Here is a 13,534-nt window from a genome sequence, read left to right on the forward strand (position 1 = left end):
AGCCTTGACATAGCATCTGCGTTGCTCGTCATTGTACCTGGTCTTTGTTCAATAACATAATCGTAATTTAAAAGGGTCAAGGCCCATCTTTGTAAACGAGCCATTGCGATCGAAGAAGTTCCTCTGGTTGGGTTGAAAATTTCTTTAACTCCGCTATTATCGGTTACTAACTTAAACTTGAACCCAAATATATATTTATGAAATTTATTTACCCCGAACATTACGGCTAACGCTTCCTTATGTACGTGAGCATAATTTTTTTGCGCTTCGGTAAGTGTAGCTGAGGCAAAAGCGATAGGCTTTTCTATTTTGTTTATGACGTGAGACAACACTGCTCCCACTCCATATGGACTAGCGACCACAGCTAACACTATTGGTTTACTGGGGTCATAAGGTTCTAAGACTTTATGATTTATTAACATTTGTTTTGTTTCTTGAAAAACTTCCTCACATTTATTATCCCAATTACATTTTGTATTCTTTTTTAGTAACGCGTGTAACGGATAAAGTTGAGCTGACAAGTTGGGTAGGAATCTACGGTAGAAATTTAATAATCCCAAAAATGCTTGTAGTTCATTTACGTTTCTCGGGCTTGCCACTTCCGCTATCGCCTTAACCTTATCTAGATTTGGTTTTATGCCACTTGCCGAGATATTGTATCCGAGGTAATCAATACTAGATTTAAAAAATTCCGATTTTTCTAAATTCAACTTTACTCTGAGCTTGTTTAGCCTATCTAGCACCAGAAAAAGATTGCGTTTACATTCTTTTGTCGTCGCTCCTCCTACTAGTATGTCGTCTCTGTAGGCCATTCCTGGTGACCCCAACAGAATATGATCTATTATTCCTTGAAAAATAGCTGGTGCCGAACTGATGCCAAATGGCATGCGTGTATAACGATATAATCCCTTGTGGGTATTGATTGTACATATTTCTTGTGAGGCTTTATAATGGTACTTGCAAATACGCGGCAGTCAAATCTAATTTGCAAAAAATTTTCCACTTGGAAATTTTGGATAGTATGTCATCTACATGTGGTAAAGGGTAGTGTGTTGTGGATAACGTTCTGTTCACGGTAACCTTGCCATCGAGGCAAACTCGAACTTTACCATTTTTCTTTTTAACTATAACAGCTGGACTTGCCCATTGTGACGTTTCTGTAGGAACTAATATTCCGTCTTTAACTAACTGATTCAAATCATTTTCAACTCCATCGATTAAGGAATACAGTACGGTGTAAGCCTTATGGAAAATTGGTGTTGCATCTGGTTTAAGAATCAAATTGGCTACAAAACCGGTTATCATACTATTTTCACTATTATTCACAGTATTCGGAAATTTTTTTCTTATTTCGTTTAGTATATTGTACTCTTGATTTGATTCTAGCGCATTGATTTGAAATACTCTTCGCCAGGTGGGAAACATCCAATCCAAGGCGTCTCTTCCTAACAAACAATTTACTTTTCTTTGTGCCGGAGTTACTGTAATTTGCAATACGCCTATTTTCCCGTCTTTAGTTCGTACTTTTACATTAAACTTTCCTAGTGGTCGTATTATTTGTCCGGTCGCAGATACATACGTAACGTACGTTTCTGCTAAAACGTGCTTGTGAAATTTTTTACGAAAAATTTCTTCTGGTATCACACTGTTACAGGCCCCACAATCAATCTCAAATTCTAGTCGTACATCTCTACAAAATAAGGATACTTTAATTGGTAAATTTCCCATTCCAATTGCATTTACGTTTTGTAATGCCACTACTGTACCCATATGTTCTACGCCTTCTTCCTCTTGTTCCTCCTCGAAGGCTCTCATGCCTTTTCGATTGCTCCTGCAGCACGATGCGACGTGTCCCGTTTTACCACACGCATAACAATTCCACGCTTTAACTGGACACTGATTTGGATCATGCTGTCTACCGCACCGATAACACAATACACTTCTTGTACTTCTGCTTACTCGATTTCGCTCACCACGTGCGGCAGGCGAATAATTATTCCATTTTGTACGTCGTAACGCCGCCATTTCCGCTTGCCTACATTCGTCCTGCTCTTCCGACGCTGATCTAGCTGGTGTGCTGGTCGCCTTGGTTCGCACTGTTGCTATCTCTTTTTGTGCTTCATTTGGGTTCATCTCATCATTCTGTCGCTTTGCTGCTTCCCAGGACAATGCCACATTGCACGCACTTTCGTATGTGAGCATGCTTTTTGAGAGAAGTCTCTTTCTCAGCTCCTGGTCGGTGACCCCGGCTACTAGTTGGTCACGTAGCGCCTTTTCAAGGAATGACTCAAAATTGCACAACTGTGCGGCCGCCTTCAATTCGATAATGTATTCGTTTATCGATAGCTCCTTTTGAAACACCAAGCGGAATTTGTAACGTTCCGCAACTTCATTTGTGCTGCGCTTTAGGTGCGATGTTAATGTTTTTGTAAGCACATCGTACTTTATCCCCTTAGGGTTTTGTGGCGAGCACACTTTCCTTGCCACATCGAACAATTCGGCGCCACCAATCGTTAGTAAGAACCCCGTTTTCTTGTCGTCTTCAACGTCGTTCACTTCCAGAAAAAGATCCACTCTTTCCAGGTAATTTTCTATTTCCTCTCCAAACACATACGGCTGCACTGTTCCGATCACTTGCTTCGCCATTTGACTTTTGTACTCTTTGACTTTATCCTCGTCGCCAATCTGTTGTGTACTCGTTAGTGGCATTTATTCAACTGGCTGTACGCACATTACGGGTGACCGTATGATGCGTGTGCAACGTTACCAAAACTTACATACTAATTACAATCTTAACCTAGTTTATACTTATGAACTAATTTCTTAGCTCTACAGGCTAATGTGTCTTGGCTAATGTGTCTTGGCTAAGGTGTCTTGGCTAAGGTGTCTTGGCTAAGGTGTCTTGGATAATGTTTCTTGCCTAAGGTGTCTTGGCTAAGGTGTCTTGGCTAAGGTGTCTTGGCTAAGGTGTCTTGGCTAATGTGTCTTGGCTAATGTGTCTTGGCTAATGTGTCTTGGCTAAGGTGGCTTGGCTAAGGTGTCTTGGCTAATGTGTCTTGGCTAATGTGTCTTGGCTAAGGTGTCTTGGCTAATGTGTCTTGGCTAATGTGTCTTGGCTAATGTGTCTTGGCTAATGTGTCTTGGCTAATGTGTCTTGGCTAATGTGTCTTGGCTAATGTGTCTTGGCTAAGGTGGCTTGGCTAAGGTGTCTTGGCTAATGTGTCTTGGCTAAGGTGTCTTGGCTAATGTGTCTTGGCTAAGGTGGCTTGGCTAAGGTGTCTTGGCTAATGTGTCTTGGCTAATGTGTTTTGGCTGAGGTGTCTTGGCTAATGTGTCTCGGCTAATGTGTCTTGGCTAAGGTGTCTTGGCTAATGTGTCTTGGCTAAAGTGTCTTGGCTAAGGTGTCTTGGCTAATGTGTCTTGGCTAGAGTGTCTTGGCTAATGTGTCTCGGCTAATGTGTCTTGGCTAAGGTGTCTTGGCTAATGTGTCTTGACTAAGGTGTCTTGGCTAGAGTGTCTTGGCTGAAGTGTCTTGGCTAAGGTGTCTTGGCTAAGGTGTCTTGGCTAAGGTGTCTTGGCTAAGGTGTCTTGGCTAAGGTGTCTTGGCTAATGTGTCTTGGCTAATGTGTCTTGGCTGAGGTGTCTTGGCTAATGTGTCTCGGCTAATGTGTCTTGGCTAAGGTGTCTTGGCTTATGTGTCTTGGCTAAAGTGTCTTGGCTAAGGTGTCTTGGCTAATGTGTCTTGGCTTATGTGTCTTGGCTAATGTGTCTCGGCTAATGTGTCTTGGCTAAGGTGTCTTGGCTAATGTGTCTTGACTAAGGTGTCTTGGCTAAGGTGTCTTGGCTAATGTGTCTTGGCTAAGGTGTCTTGGCTAAGGTGTCTTGGCTAAGGTGTCTTGGCTAAGGTGTCTTGGCTAAGGTGTCTTGGCTAAGGTGTCTTGGCTAGAGTGTCTTGGCTAAGGTGTCTTGGCTAATGTGTCTTGGCTAATGTGTCTTGGCTAAGGTGTCTTGGCTAATGTGTCTTGGCTAAGGTGTCTTGGCTAAGGTGTCTTGGCTAAGGTGTCTTGGCTAAGGTGTCTTGGCTAAGGTGTCTTGGCTAATGTGTCTTGGCTAATGTGTCTTGGCTAAGGTGTCTTGGCTTATGTGTCTTGGCAAAGGTGTCTTGGCTAATGTGTCTCAGCTAATGTGTCTTGGCTAATGTGTCTCGGCTAATGTGTCTTGGCTAAGGTGTCTTGGCTAAGGTGTCTTGGCTAATGTGTCTTGGCTAAGGTGTCTTGGCTAAGGTGTCATGGCTAAGGTGTCTTGGCTAAGGTGTCTTGGCTAATGTGTCTTGGCTAAGGTGTCTTGGCTAATGTGTCTCGGCTAATGTGTCTTGGCTAAAGTGTCTTGGCTAATGTGTCTTGGCTTATGTGTCTTGGCTAAGGTGTCTTGGCTTATGTGTCTTGGCTAAAGTGTCTTGGCTAAGGTGTCTTGGCTAATGTGTCTTGGCTTATGTGTCTTGGCTAATGTGTCTCGGCTAATGTGTCTTGGCTAAGGTGTCTTGGCTAATGTGTCTTGACTAAGGTGTCTTGGCTAATGTGTCTTGGCTAATGTGTCTTGGCTAAGGTGTCTTGGCTAATGTGTCTTGGCTAAGGTGTCTTGGCTAATGTGTCTCGGCTAAGGTGTCTTGGCTAATGTGTCTTGGCTAAGGTGTCTTGGCTAAGGTGTCTTGGCTAATGTGTCTTGGCTAAGGTGTCATGGCTAAGGTGTCTTGGCTAAGGTGTCTTGGCTAAGGTGTCTTGGCTAATGTGTCTTGGCTAATGTGTCTTGGCTAAGGTGTCTTGGCTTACGTGTCTTGGCTAAGGTGTCTTGGCTAATGTGTCTTGGCTAAGGTGTCTTGGCTAAGGTGTCTTGGCTAATGTGTCTTGGCTAAGGTGTCATGGCTAAGGTGTCATGGCTAAGGTGTCTTGGCTAAGGTGTCTTGGCTAAGGTGTCTTGGCTAATGTGTCTTGGCTAAGGTGTCTTGGCTAATGTGTCTTGGCTAAGGTGTCTTGGCTAATGTGTCTTGGCTAAGGTGTCTTGGCTAAAGTGTCTTGGCTAAGGTGTCTTGGCTAATGTGTCATGGATAAGGTGTCTTGGCTAAGGTGTCTTGGCTAAGGTGTCTTGGCTAAGGTGTCTTGGCTAATGTGTCTTGGCTAATGTGTCTTGGCTAATGTGTCTTGGCTAAGGTGTCTCGGCTAATGTGTCTTGGCTAATGTGTCTTGGCTAAAGTGTCTTGGCTAATGTGTCTTGGCTTATGTGTCTTGGCTAATGTGTCTTGGCTAAGGTGTCTTGGCTAATAAATCTTGGCTAATGTGTCTTGGCTAAGGTGTCTTGGCTAATGTGTCATGGCTAATGTGTCTTGGCTAATGTGTCTTGGCTAATGTGTCTTGGCTAATGTGTCTTGGCTAATGTGTCTTGGCTAAGGTGTCTTGGCTAAGGTGTCTTGGCTTTGGTGTCTTGGCTAATGTGTCTTGGCTAAGGTGTCTTGGCTAATGTGTCTTAGCTTATGTGTCTTGGCTAATGTGTCTTGGCTAAGGTGTCTTGGCTAAGGTGTCTCGGCTAAGGTGTCTTGGCTAATGTGTCTTGGCTAAGGTGTCTTGGCTAATGTGTCTTGGCTAAAGTGTCTTGGCTAAGGTGTCTTGGCTAAGGTGTCTTGGCTAATGTGTCTCGGCTAAAGTGTCTTGGCTAAGGTGTCTTGGCTAAAGTGTCTTGGCTAATGTGTCTTGGCTAATGTGTCTTGGCTAAGGTGTCTTGGCTAAGGTGTCTTGGCTAAGGTGTCTTGGCTAATGTGTCTCGGCTAAGGTGTCTTGGCTAAAGTGTCTTGGCTAAGGTGTCTTGGCTAATGTGTCTCGGGTAAGGTGTCTTGGCTAATGTGTCTCGGCTAAGGTGTCTTGGCTAATGTGTCTTGGCTAAGGTGTCTTGGCTAATGCGTCTCGGCTAAGGTGTCTTGGCTAATGTGTCTTGGCTAAGGTGTCTTGGCTAATGTGTCTCGGCTAAGGTGTCTTGGCTAAGGTGTCTTGGCTAAGGTGTCTTGGCTAAGGTGTCTTGGCTAAGGTGTCTTGGCTAATGTGTCTTGGCTAAGGTGTCTTGGCTAAAGTGTCTTGGCTAATGTGTCTTGGCTAAGGTGTCTTGGCTAATGTGTCTTGGCTAATGTGTCTTGGCTAAGGTGTCTTGGCTAAGGTGTCTTGGCTAAGGTGTCTTGGCTAATGTGTCTTGGCTAATGTGTCTTGGCTAATGTGTCTTGGCTAAGGTGTCTTGGCTAATGTGTCTTGGCTAAGGTGTCTTGGCTAATGTGTCTTGGCTAATGTGTCTTGGCTAAGGTGTCTTGGCTAAGGTGTCTTGGCTAATGTGTCTTGGCTAAAGTGTCTTGGCTAAGGTGTCTTGGCTAAGGTGTCTTGGCTAATGTGTCTTGGCTAAAGTGTCTTGGCTAAGGTGTCTTGGCTAAGGTGTCTTGGCTAAAGTGTCTTGGCTAAGGTGTCTTGGCTAATGTGTCTTGGCTAATGTGTCTTGGCTAAGGTGTCTTGGCTAAGGTGTCTTGGCTAAGGTGTCTTGGCTAATGTGTCTTGGCTAAAGTGTCTTGGCTAAGGTGTCTTGGCTAAGGTGTCTTGGCTAATGTGTCTTGGCTAAAGTGTCTTGGCTAAGGTGTCTTGGCTAAGGTGTCTTGGCTAAGGTGTCTTGGCTAATGTGTCTTGGCTAAGGTGTCTTGGCTAAAGTGTCTTGGCTAATGTGTCTTGGCTAAGGTGTCTTGGCTAATGTGTCTTGGCTAATGTGTCTTGGCTAAGGTGTCTTGGCTAAGGTGTCTTGGCTAAGGTGTCTTGGCTAATGTGTCTTGGCTAAGGTGTATTGGCTAAAGTGTCTTGGCTAATGTGTCTTGGCTAAGGTGTCTTGGCTAATGTGTCTTGGCTAATGTGTCTTGGCTAAGGTGTCTTGGCTAAGGTGTCTTGGCTAAGGTGTCTTGGCTAAGGTGTCTTGGCTAATGTGTCATGGCTAATGTGTCTTGGCTAATGTGTCTTGGCTAATGTGTCTTGGCTAAGGTGTCTTGGCTAAGGTGTCTTGGCTAATGTGTCTTGGCTAAGGTGTCTTGGCTAATGTGTCTTGGCTAATGTGTCTTGGCTAAGGTGTCTTGGCTAAGGTGTCTTGGCTAAGGTGTCTTGGCTAATGTGTCTTGGCTAAAGTGTCTTGGCTAAGGTGTCTTGGCTAAGGTGTCTTGGCTAATGTGTCTTGGCTAAGGTGTCTTGGCTAATGTGTCTTGGCTAATGTGTCTTGGCTAAGGTGTCTTGGCTAAAGTGTCTTGGCTAATGTGTCTTGGCTAAGGTGTCTTGGCTAATGTGTCTTGGCTAATGTGTCTTGGCTAAGGTGTCTTGGCTAAGGTGTCTTGGCTAAGGTGTCTTGGCTAATGTGTCTTGGCTAATGTGTCTTGGCTAATGTGTCTTGGCTAAGGTGTCTTGGCTAAGGTGTCTTGGCTAATGTGTCTTGGCTAATGTGTCTTGGCTAAGGTGTCTTGGCTAAGGTGTCTTGGCTAAGGTGTCTTGGCTAATGTGTCTTGGCTAAAGTGTCTTGGCTAAGGTGTCTTGGCTAAGGTGTCTTGGCTAAGGTGTCTTGGCTTAGGTGTTTTGGCTAAGGTGTCTTGGCTAAGGTGTCTTGGCTAATGTGTCTGGGCTAATGTGTCTCGGCTAATGTGTCTCGGCTAAAGTCTCTCGGCTAAGGTGTCTTGGCTAAGGTGTCTTGGCTAATGTGTCTTGGCTAAGGTGTCTTGGCTAATGTGTCTTGGCTAAGGTGTCTTGGCTAAGGTGTCTTGGCTAATGTGTCTTGGCTAATGTGTCTCGGCAAAGGTGTCTTGGCTAAGGTGTCTTGGCTAATGTGTCTTGGCTAAGGTGTCTTGGCTAAGGTGTCTTGGCTAATGTGTCTTGGCTAAGGTGTCTTGGCTAATGTGTCTTGGCTAATGTGTTTTGGCTAATGTGTCTTGGCTAAAGTGTCTTGGCTAATGTGTCTCGGCAAAGGTGTCTTGGCTAAGGTGTCTTGGCTAATGTGTCTTGGCTAAAGTGTCTTGGCTAAGGTGTCTTGGCTAAGGTGTCTTGGCTAAGGTGTCTTGGCTAATGTGTCTTGGCTAAGGTGTCTTGGCTAAAGTGTCTTGGCTAATGTGTCTTGGCTAAGGTGTCTTGGCTAATGTGTCTTGGCTAATGTGTCTTGGCTAAGGTGTCTTGGCTAAGGTGTCTTGGCTAAGGTGTCTTGGCTAATGTGTCTTGGCTAAGGTGTCTTGGCTAAAGTGTCTTGGCTAATGTGTCTTGGCTAAGGTGTCTTGGCTAATGTGTCTTGGCTAATGTGTCTTGGCTAAGGTGTCTTGGCTAAGGTGTCTTGGCTAAGGTGTCTTGGCTAATGTGTCTTGGCTAATGTGTCTTGGCTAATGTGTCTTGGCTAAGGTGTCTTGGCTAATGTGTCTTGGCTAAGGTGTCTTGGCTAATGTGTCTTGGCTAATGTGTCTTGGATAATGTGTCTTGGCTTATGTGTCTCGGCTAAGGTGTCTTGGCTAAGGTGTCTTGGCTTATGTGTCTTGGCTAAGGTGTCTTGGCTAAGGTGTCTTGGCTTATGTGTCTCGGCTAAGGTGTCTTGGCTAAGGTGTCTTGGCTAAGGTGTCTTGGCTAAGGTGTCTTGGCTTAGGTGTCTTGGCTAATGTGTCTTGGCTAAGGTGTCTTGGCTAATGTGTCTTGGCTAACGTGTCTTGGCTAAGGTGTCTTGGCTAAGGTGTCTTGGCTAAGGTGTCTTGGCTTATGTGTCTCGGCTAAAGTGTCTTGGCTAAGGTGTCTCGGCTAAAGTGTCTTGGCTAAGGTGTCTTGGCTAAGGTGTCTTGGCAAAGGTGTCTTGGCTAATGTGTCTTGGCTAAGGTGTCTTGGCTAAAGTGTCTTGGCTAATGTGTCTTGGCTAAGGTGTCTTGGCTAATGTGTCTTGGCTAATGTGTCTTGGCTAAGGTGTCTTGGCTAAGGTGTCTTGGCTAAGGTGTCTTGGCTAATGTGTCTTGGCTAATGTGTCTTGGCTAATGTGTCTTGGCTAAGGTGTCTTGGCTAATGTGTCTTGGCTAAGGTGTCTTGGCTAATGTGTCTTGGCTAATGTGTCTTGGCTAAAGTGTCTTGGCTAATGTGTCTTGGCTAAGGTGTCTTGGCTAATGTGTCTTGGCTAATGTGTCTTGGCTAAGGTGTCTTGGCTAAGGTGTCTTGGCTAATGTGTCTCGGCTAATGTGTCTTGGCTAATCTGTCTTGGCTAAGGTGTCTTGGCTAAGGTGTCTTGGCTAAGGTGTCTTGGCTAATGTGTCTTGGCTAAAGTGTCTTGGCTAAGGTGTCTTGGCTAAGGTGTCTTGGCTAAGGTGTCTTGGCTAAGGTGTCTTGGCTAATGTGTCTTGGCTAAGGTGTCTTGGCTAACGTGTCTTGGCTAATGTGTCTCGGCTAAGGTGTCTTGGCTAAGGTGTCTTGGCTAATGTGTCTTGGCTAATGTGTCTCGGCTAATGTGTCTTGGCTAATGTGTCTTGGCTAAGGTGTCTTGGCTAAGGTGTCTTGGTTAAGGTGTCTTGGCTAATGTGTCTTGGCTAAGGTGTCTTGGCTAAGGTGTCTTGGCTAAGGTGTCTTGGCTAATGTGTCTTGGCTAAGGTGTCTTGGCTAATGTGTCTTGGCTAATGTGTCTTGGCTAAGGTGTCTTGGCTAAGGTGTCTTGGCTAAGCTGTCTTGGCTAATGTGTCTTGGCTAAGGTGTCTTGGCTAAGGTGTCTTGGCTAATGTGTCTCGGCTAAGGTGTCTTGGCTAAGGTGTCTTGGCTAATGTGTCTTGGCTAAGGTGTCTTGGCTAATGTGTCTTGGCTAATGTGTCTTGGCTAAGGTGTCTTGGCTAAGGTGTCTTGGCTAAGGTGTCTTGGCTAATGTGTCTTGGCTAAGGTGTCTTGGCTAATGTGTCTCGGCTAAAGTGTCTTGGCTAAGGTGTCTTGGCTAAGGTGTCTTGGCTAAGGTGTCGTGGCTAAGGTGTCTTGGCTAAGGTGTCTTGGCTAATGTGTCTCGGCTAAGGTGTCTTGGCTAATGTGTCTTGGCTAAGGTGTCTTGGCTAAGGTGTGTTGGCTAAGGTGTCTTGGCTAAGGTGTCTTGGCTAAGGTGTCGTGGCTAAGGTGTCTTGGCTAAGGTGTCATGGCTAAGGTGTCTTGGCTAAGGTGTCTTGGCTAAGGTGTCTTGGCTAATGTGTCTCGGCTAAGGTGTCTTGGCTAAGGTGTCTTGGCTAATGTGTCTTGGCTAAGGTGTCTTGGCTAAGGTGTCTTGGCTAATGTGTCTTGGCTAAGGTGTCTTGGCTAATGTGTCTTGGCTAAGGTGTCTTGGCTAAGGTGTCTTGGTTAATGTGTCTTGGCTAATGTGTCTTGGCTAAGGTGTCTTGGCTAAGGTGTCTTGGCTAATGTGTCTTGGCTAATGTGTGTTGGCTAATGTGTCTTGGCTAAGGTGTCTTGGCTAAGGTGTCTTGGCTAAGGTGTCTTGGCTAAGGTGTCTTGGCTAAGGTGTCTTGGCTAATGTGTCTTGGCTAAGGTGTCTTGGCTAAGGTGTCTTGGCTAATGTGTCTTGGCTAAGGTGTCTTGGCTAAGGTGTCTTGGCTAATGTGTCTTGGCTAATGTGTGTTGGCTAATGTGTCTTGGCTAATGTGTGTTGGCTAATGTGTCTTGGCTAAGGTGTCTTGGCTAAGGTGTCTTGGCTAAGGTGTCTTGGCTAAGGTGTCTTGGCTAAGGTGTCTTGGCTAATGTGTCTTGGCTAAGGTGTCTTGGCTAAGGTGTCTTGGCTAAGGTGTCTTGGCTAAGGTGTCTTGGTTAATGTGTCTTGGCTAATGTGTCTTGGCTAAGGTGTCTTGGCTAATGTGTCTTGGCTAATGTGTCTTGGCTAATGTGTCTTGGCTAATGTGTCTTGGCTAAGGTGTCTTGGCTAATGTGTCTCGGCTAAGGTGTCTTGGCTAAGGTGTCTTGGCTAAGGTGTCTTGGCTAAGGTGTCTTGGCTAAGGTGTCTTGGCTAATGTGTCTTGGCTAAGGTGTCTTGGCTAATGTGTCTTGGCTAAGGTGTCTTGGCTAAGGTGTTTTGGCTTAGGTGTCTTGGCTAATGTGTCTTGGCTAAGGTGTCTTGGCTAATGTGTCTTGGCTTAGGTGTCTTGGCTAATGTGTCTTGGCTAATGTGTCTTGGCTAAGGTGTCTTGGCTAAGGTGTCTCGGCTAAGGTGTCTTGGCTAAGGTGTCTTGGCTAAGGTGTCTTGGATAATGTGTCTTGGCTAATGTGTCTTGGCTAAGGTGTCTTGGCTAAGGTGTCTTGGCTAATGTGTCTTGGCTAAGGTGTCTTGGCTAAGGTGTCTTGGCTAATGGGTCTTGGCTAAGGTGTCTTGGCTAAGGTGTCTTGGCTAATGTGTCATGGCTAAGGTGTCTTGGCTAATGTGTCTTGGCTAATGTGTCATGGCTAAGGTGTCTTGGCTAAGGTGTCTTGGCTAAGGTGTCTTGGCTAAGGTGTCTTGGCTAATGTGTCTTGGCTAATGTGTCTTGGCTAAGGTGTCTTGGCTAAAGTGTCTTGGCTAATGTGTCATGGCTAAGGTGTCTTGGCTAAGGTGTCTTGGCTTAGGTGTCTTGGCTAATGTGTCTTGGCTAATGTGTCTTGGCTAAGGTGTCTTGGCTAAGGTGTCTTGGCTAAGGTGTCTTGGCTAAGGTGTCTTGGCTAATGTGTCTTGGCTAATGTGTCTTGGCTAAGGTGTCTTGGCTAAGGTGTCATGGCTTAGGTGTCTTGGCTAATGTGTCTTGGCTAAGGTGTCTTGGCTAAGGTGTCTTGGCTAAGGTGTCTTGGCTAAGGTGTCTTGGCTAATGTGTCTTGGCTAATGTGTCTTGGCTAAGGTGTCTTGGCTAAGGTGTCTTGGCTTAGGTGTCTTGGCTAATGTGTCTTGGCTAAGGTGTCTTGGCTAAGGTGTCTTGGCTTAGGTGTCTTGGCTAATGTGTCTTGGCTAATGTGTCATGGCTAAGGTGTCTTGGCTAAGGTGTCTTGGCTTAGGTGTCTTGGCTAATGTGTCTTGGCTAATGTGTCTTGGCTAAGGTGTCTTGGCTAAGGTGTCTTGGCTAAGGTGTCTTGGCTAATGTGTCTTGGCTAAGGTGTCTTGGCTAAGGTGTCTTGGCTAATGTGTCTCGGGTAAGGTGTCTTGGCTTAGGTGTCTTGGCTAATGTGTCTTGGCTAAGGTGTCTTGGCTAAGGTGTCTTGGCTAAGGTGTCTTGGCTAAGGTGTCTTGGCTAAGGTGTCTTGGCTAATGTGTCTCGGCTAAAGTGTCTTGGCTAAGGTGTCTTGGCTAATGTGTCTTGGCTAAGGTGTCTTGGCTAAGGTGTCTTGGCTAAGGTGTCTTGGCTAATGTGTCTCGGCTAAGGTGTCTTGGCTAATGTGTCTTGGCTAAGGTGTCTTGGCTAATGTGTCTCGGGTAAGGTGTCTTGGCTAATGTGTCTCGGCTAAGGTGTCTTGGCTAATGTGTCTTGGCTAAGGTGTCTTGGCTAATGCGTCTCGGCTAAGGTGTCTTGGCTAATGTGTCTTGGCTAAGGTGTCTTGGCTAATGTGTCTCGGCTAAGGTGTCTTGGCTAAGGTGTCTTGGCTAAGGTGTCTTGGCTAAGGTGTCTTGGCTAAGGTGTCTTGGCTAAGGTGTCTTGGCTAATGTGTCTTGGCTAAGGTGTCTTGGCTAATGTGTCTTGGCTAAGGTGTCTTGGCTAATGTGTCTTGGCTAAGGTGTCTTGGCTAATGTGTCTTGGCTAATGTGTCTTGGCTAAGGTGTCTTGGCTTAGGTGTCTTGGCTAATGTCTCTTGGCTAAGGTGTCTTGGCTAAGGTGTCTTGGCTAAGGTGTCTTGGCTAAGGTGTCTTGGCTAATGTGTCTCGGCTAAAGTGTCTTGGCTAAGGTGTCTTGGCTAATGTGTCTCGGCTAAGGTGTCTTGGCTTAGGTGTCTTGGCTAAGGTGTCTTGGCTAAGGTGTCTTGGCTAAGGTGTCTTGGCTAATGTGTCTTGGCTAAGGTGTCTTGGCTAAGGTGGCTTGGCTAAGGTGTCTTGGCTAATGTGTCTCGGCTAAGGTGTCTTGGCTAATGTGTCTTGGCTAAGGTGTCTTGGCTAATGTGTCTCGGGTAAGGTGTCTTGGCTAATGTGTCTCGGCTAAGGTGTCTTGGCTAATGTGTCTTGGCTAAGGTGTCTTGGCTAATGCGTCTCGGGTAAGGTGTCTTGGCTAATGTGTCTTGGCTAAGGTGTCTTGGCTAATGTGTCTCGGCTAAGGTGTCTTGGCTAAGGTGTCTTGGCTAAGGTGTCTTGGCTAAGGTGTCTTGGCTAAGGTGTCTTGGCTAAGGTGTCTTGGCTAAAGTGTCTTGGCTAATGTGTCTTGGCTAAGGTGTCTTGGCTAATGTGTCTTGGCTAAGGTGTCTTGGCTAATGTGTCTTGGCTAAGGTGTCTTGGCTAATGTGTCTTGGCTAAGGTGTCTTGGCTAAGGTGTCTTGGCTAAGGTGTCTTGGCT

General features: G+C 45.8%; 1 protein-coding gene and 1 long non-coding RNA gene across 2 annotated transcripts in view; one reads left to right on the forward strand and one right to left on the reverse strand.

Moving 5' to 3' along the window:
• Positions 1–1,653: 1,653 nt before the first annotated feature.
• Positions 1,654–2,369, reverse strand: LOC125774360 (uncharacterized). Its single transcript, XM_049444606.1, has 2 exons — positions 1,767–2,369; positions 1,654–1,690 (listed from the first exon to the last, which is right to left on the reverse strand). Exons 1-2 carry the CDS (start codon positions 2,200–2,202, stop codon positions 1,677–1,679), a joined length of 450 nt encoding a protein of 149 aa, XP_049300563.1. The 5' UTR covers positions 2,203–2,369; the 3' UTR covers positions 1,654–1,676.
• Positions 2,370–2,928: 559 nt separating this feature from the next.
• The window catches only part of LOC125774361 (uncharacterized), an 83,403-nt gene continuing 72,797 nt past the window's right edge, over positions 2,929–13,534 (forward strand). Inside the window, exons 1-3 of the long non-coding RNA XR_007420845.1 lie at positions 2,929–3,079; positions 3,962–4,045; positions 8,708–9,603. This is a non-coding gene — a long non-coding RNA (uncharacterized LOC125774361). The remainder of the gene's footprint in view (positions 3,080–3,961; positions 4,046–8,707; positions 9,604–13,534) is intronic.

Source organism: Anopheles funestus, unplaced genomic scaffold (genome assembly GCF_943734845.2).
Source record: "Anopheles funestus unplaced genomic scaffold, idAnoFuneDA-416_04 scaffold_56_ctg1, whole genome shotgun sequence".
In the NCBI taxonomy this organism is placed as follows: domain Eukaryota; kingdom Metazoa; phylum Arthropoda; class Insecta; order Diptera; family Culicidae; genus Anopheles; species Anopheles funestus.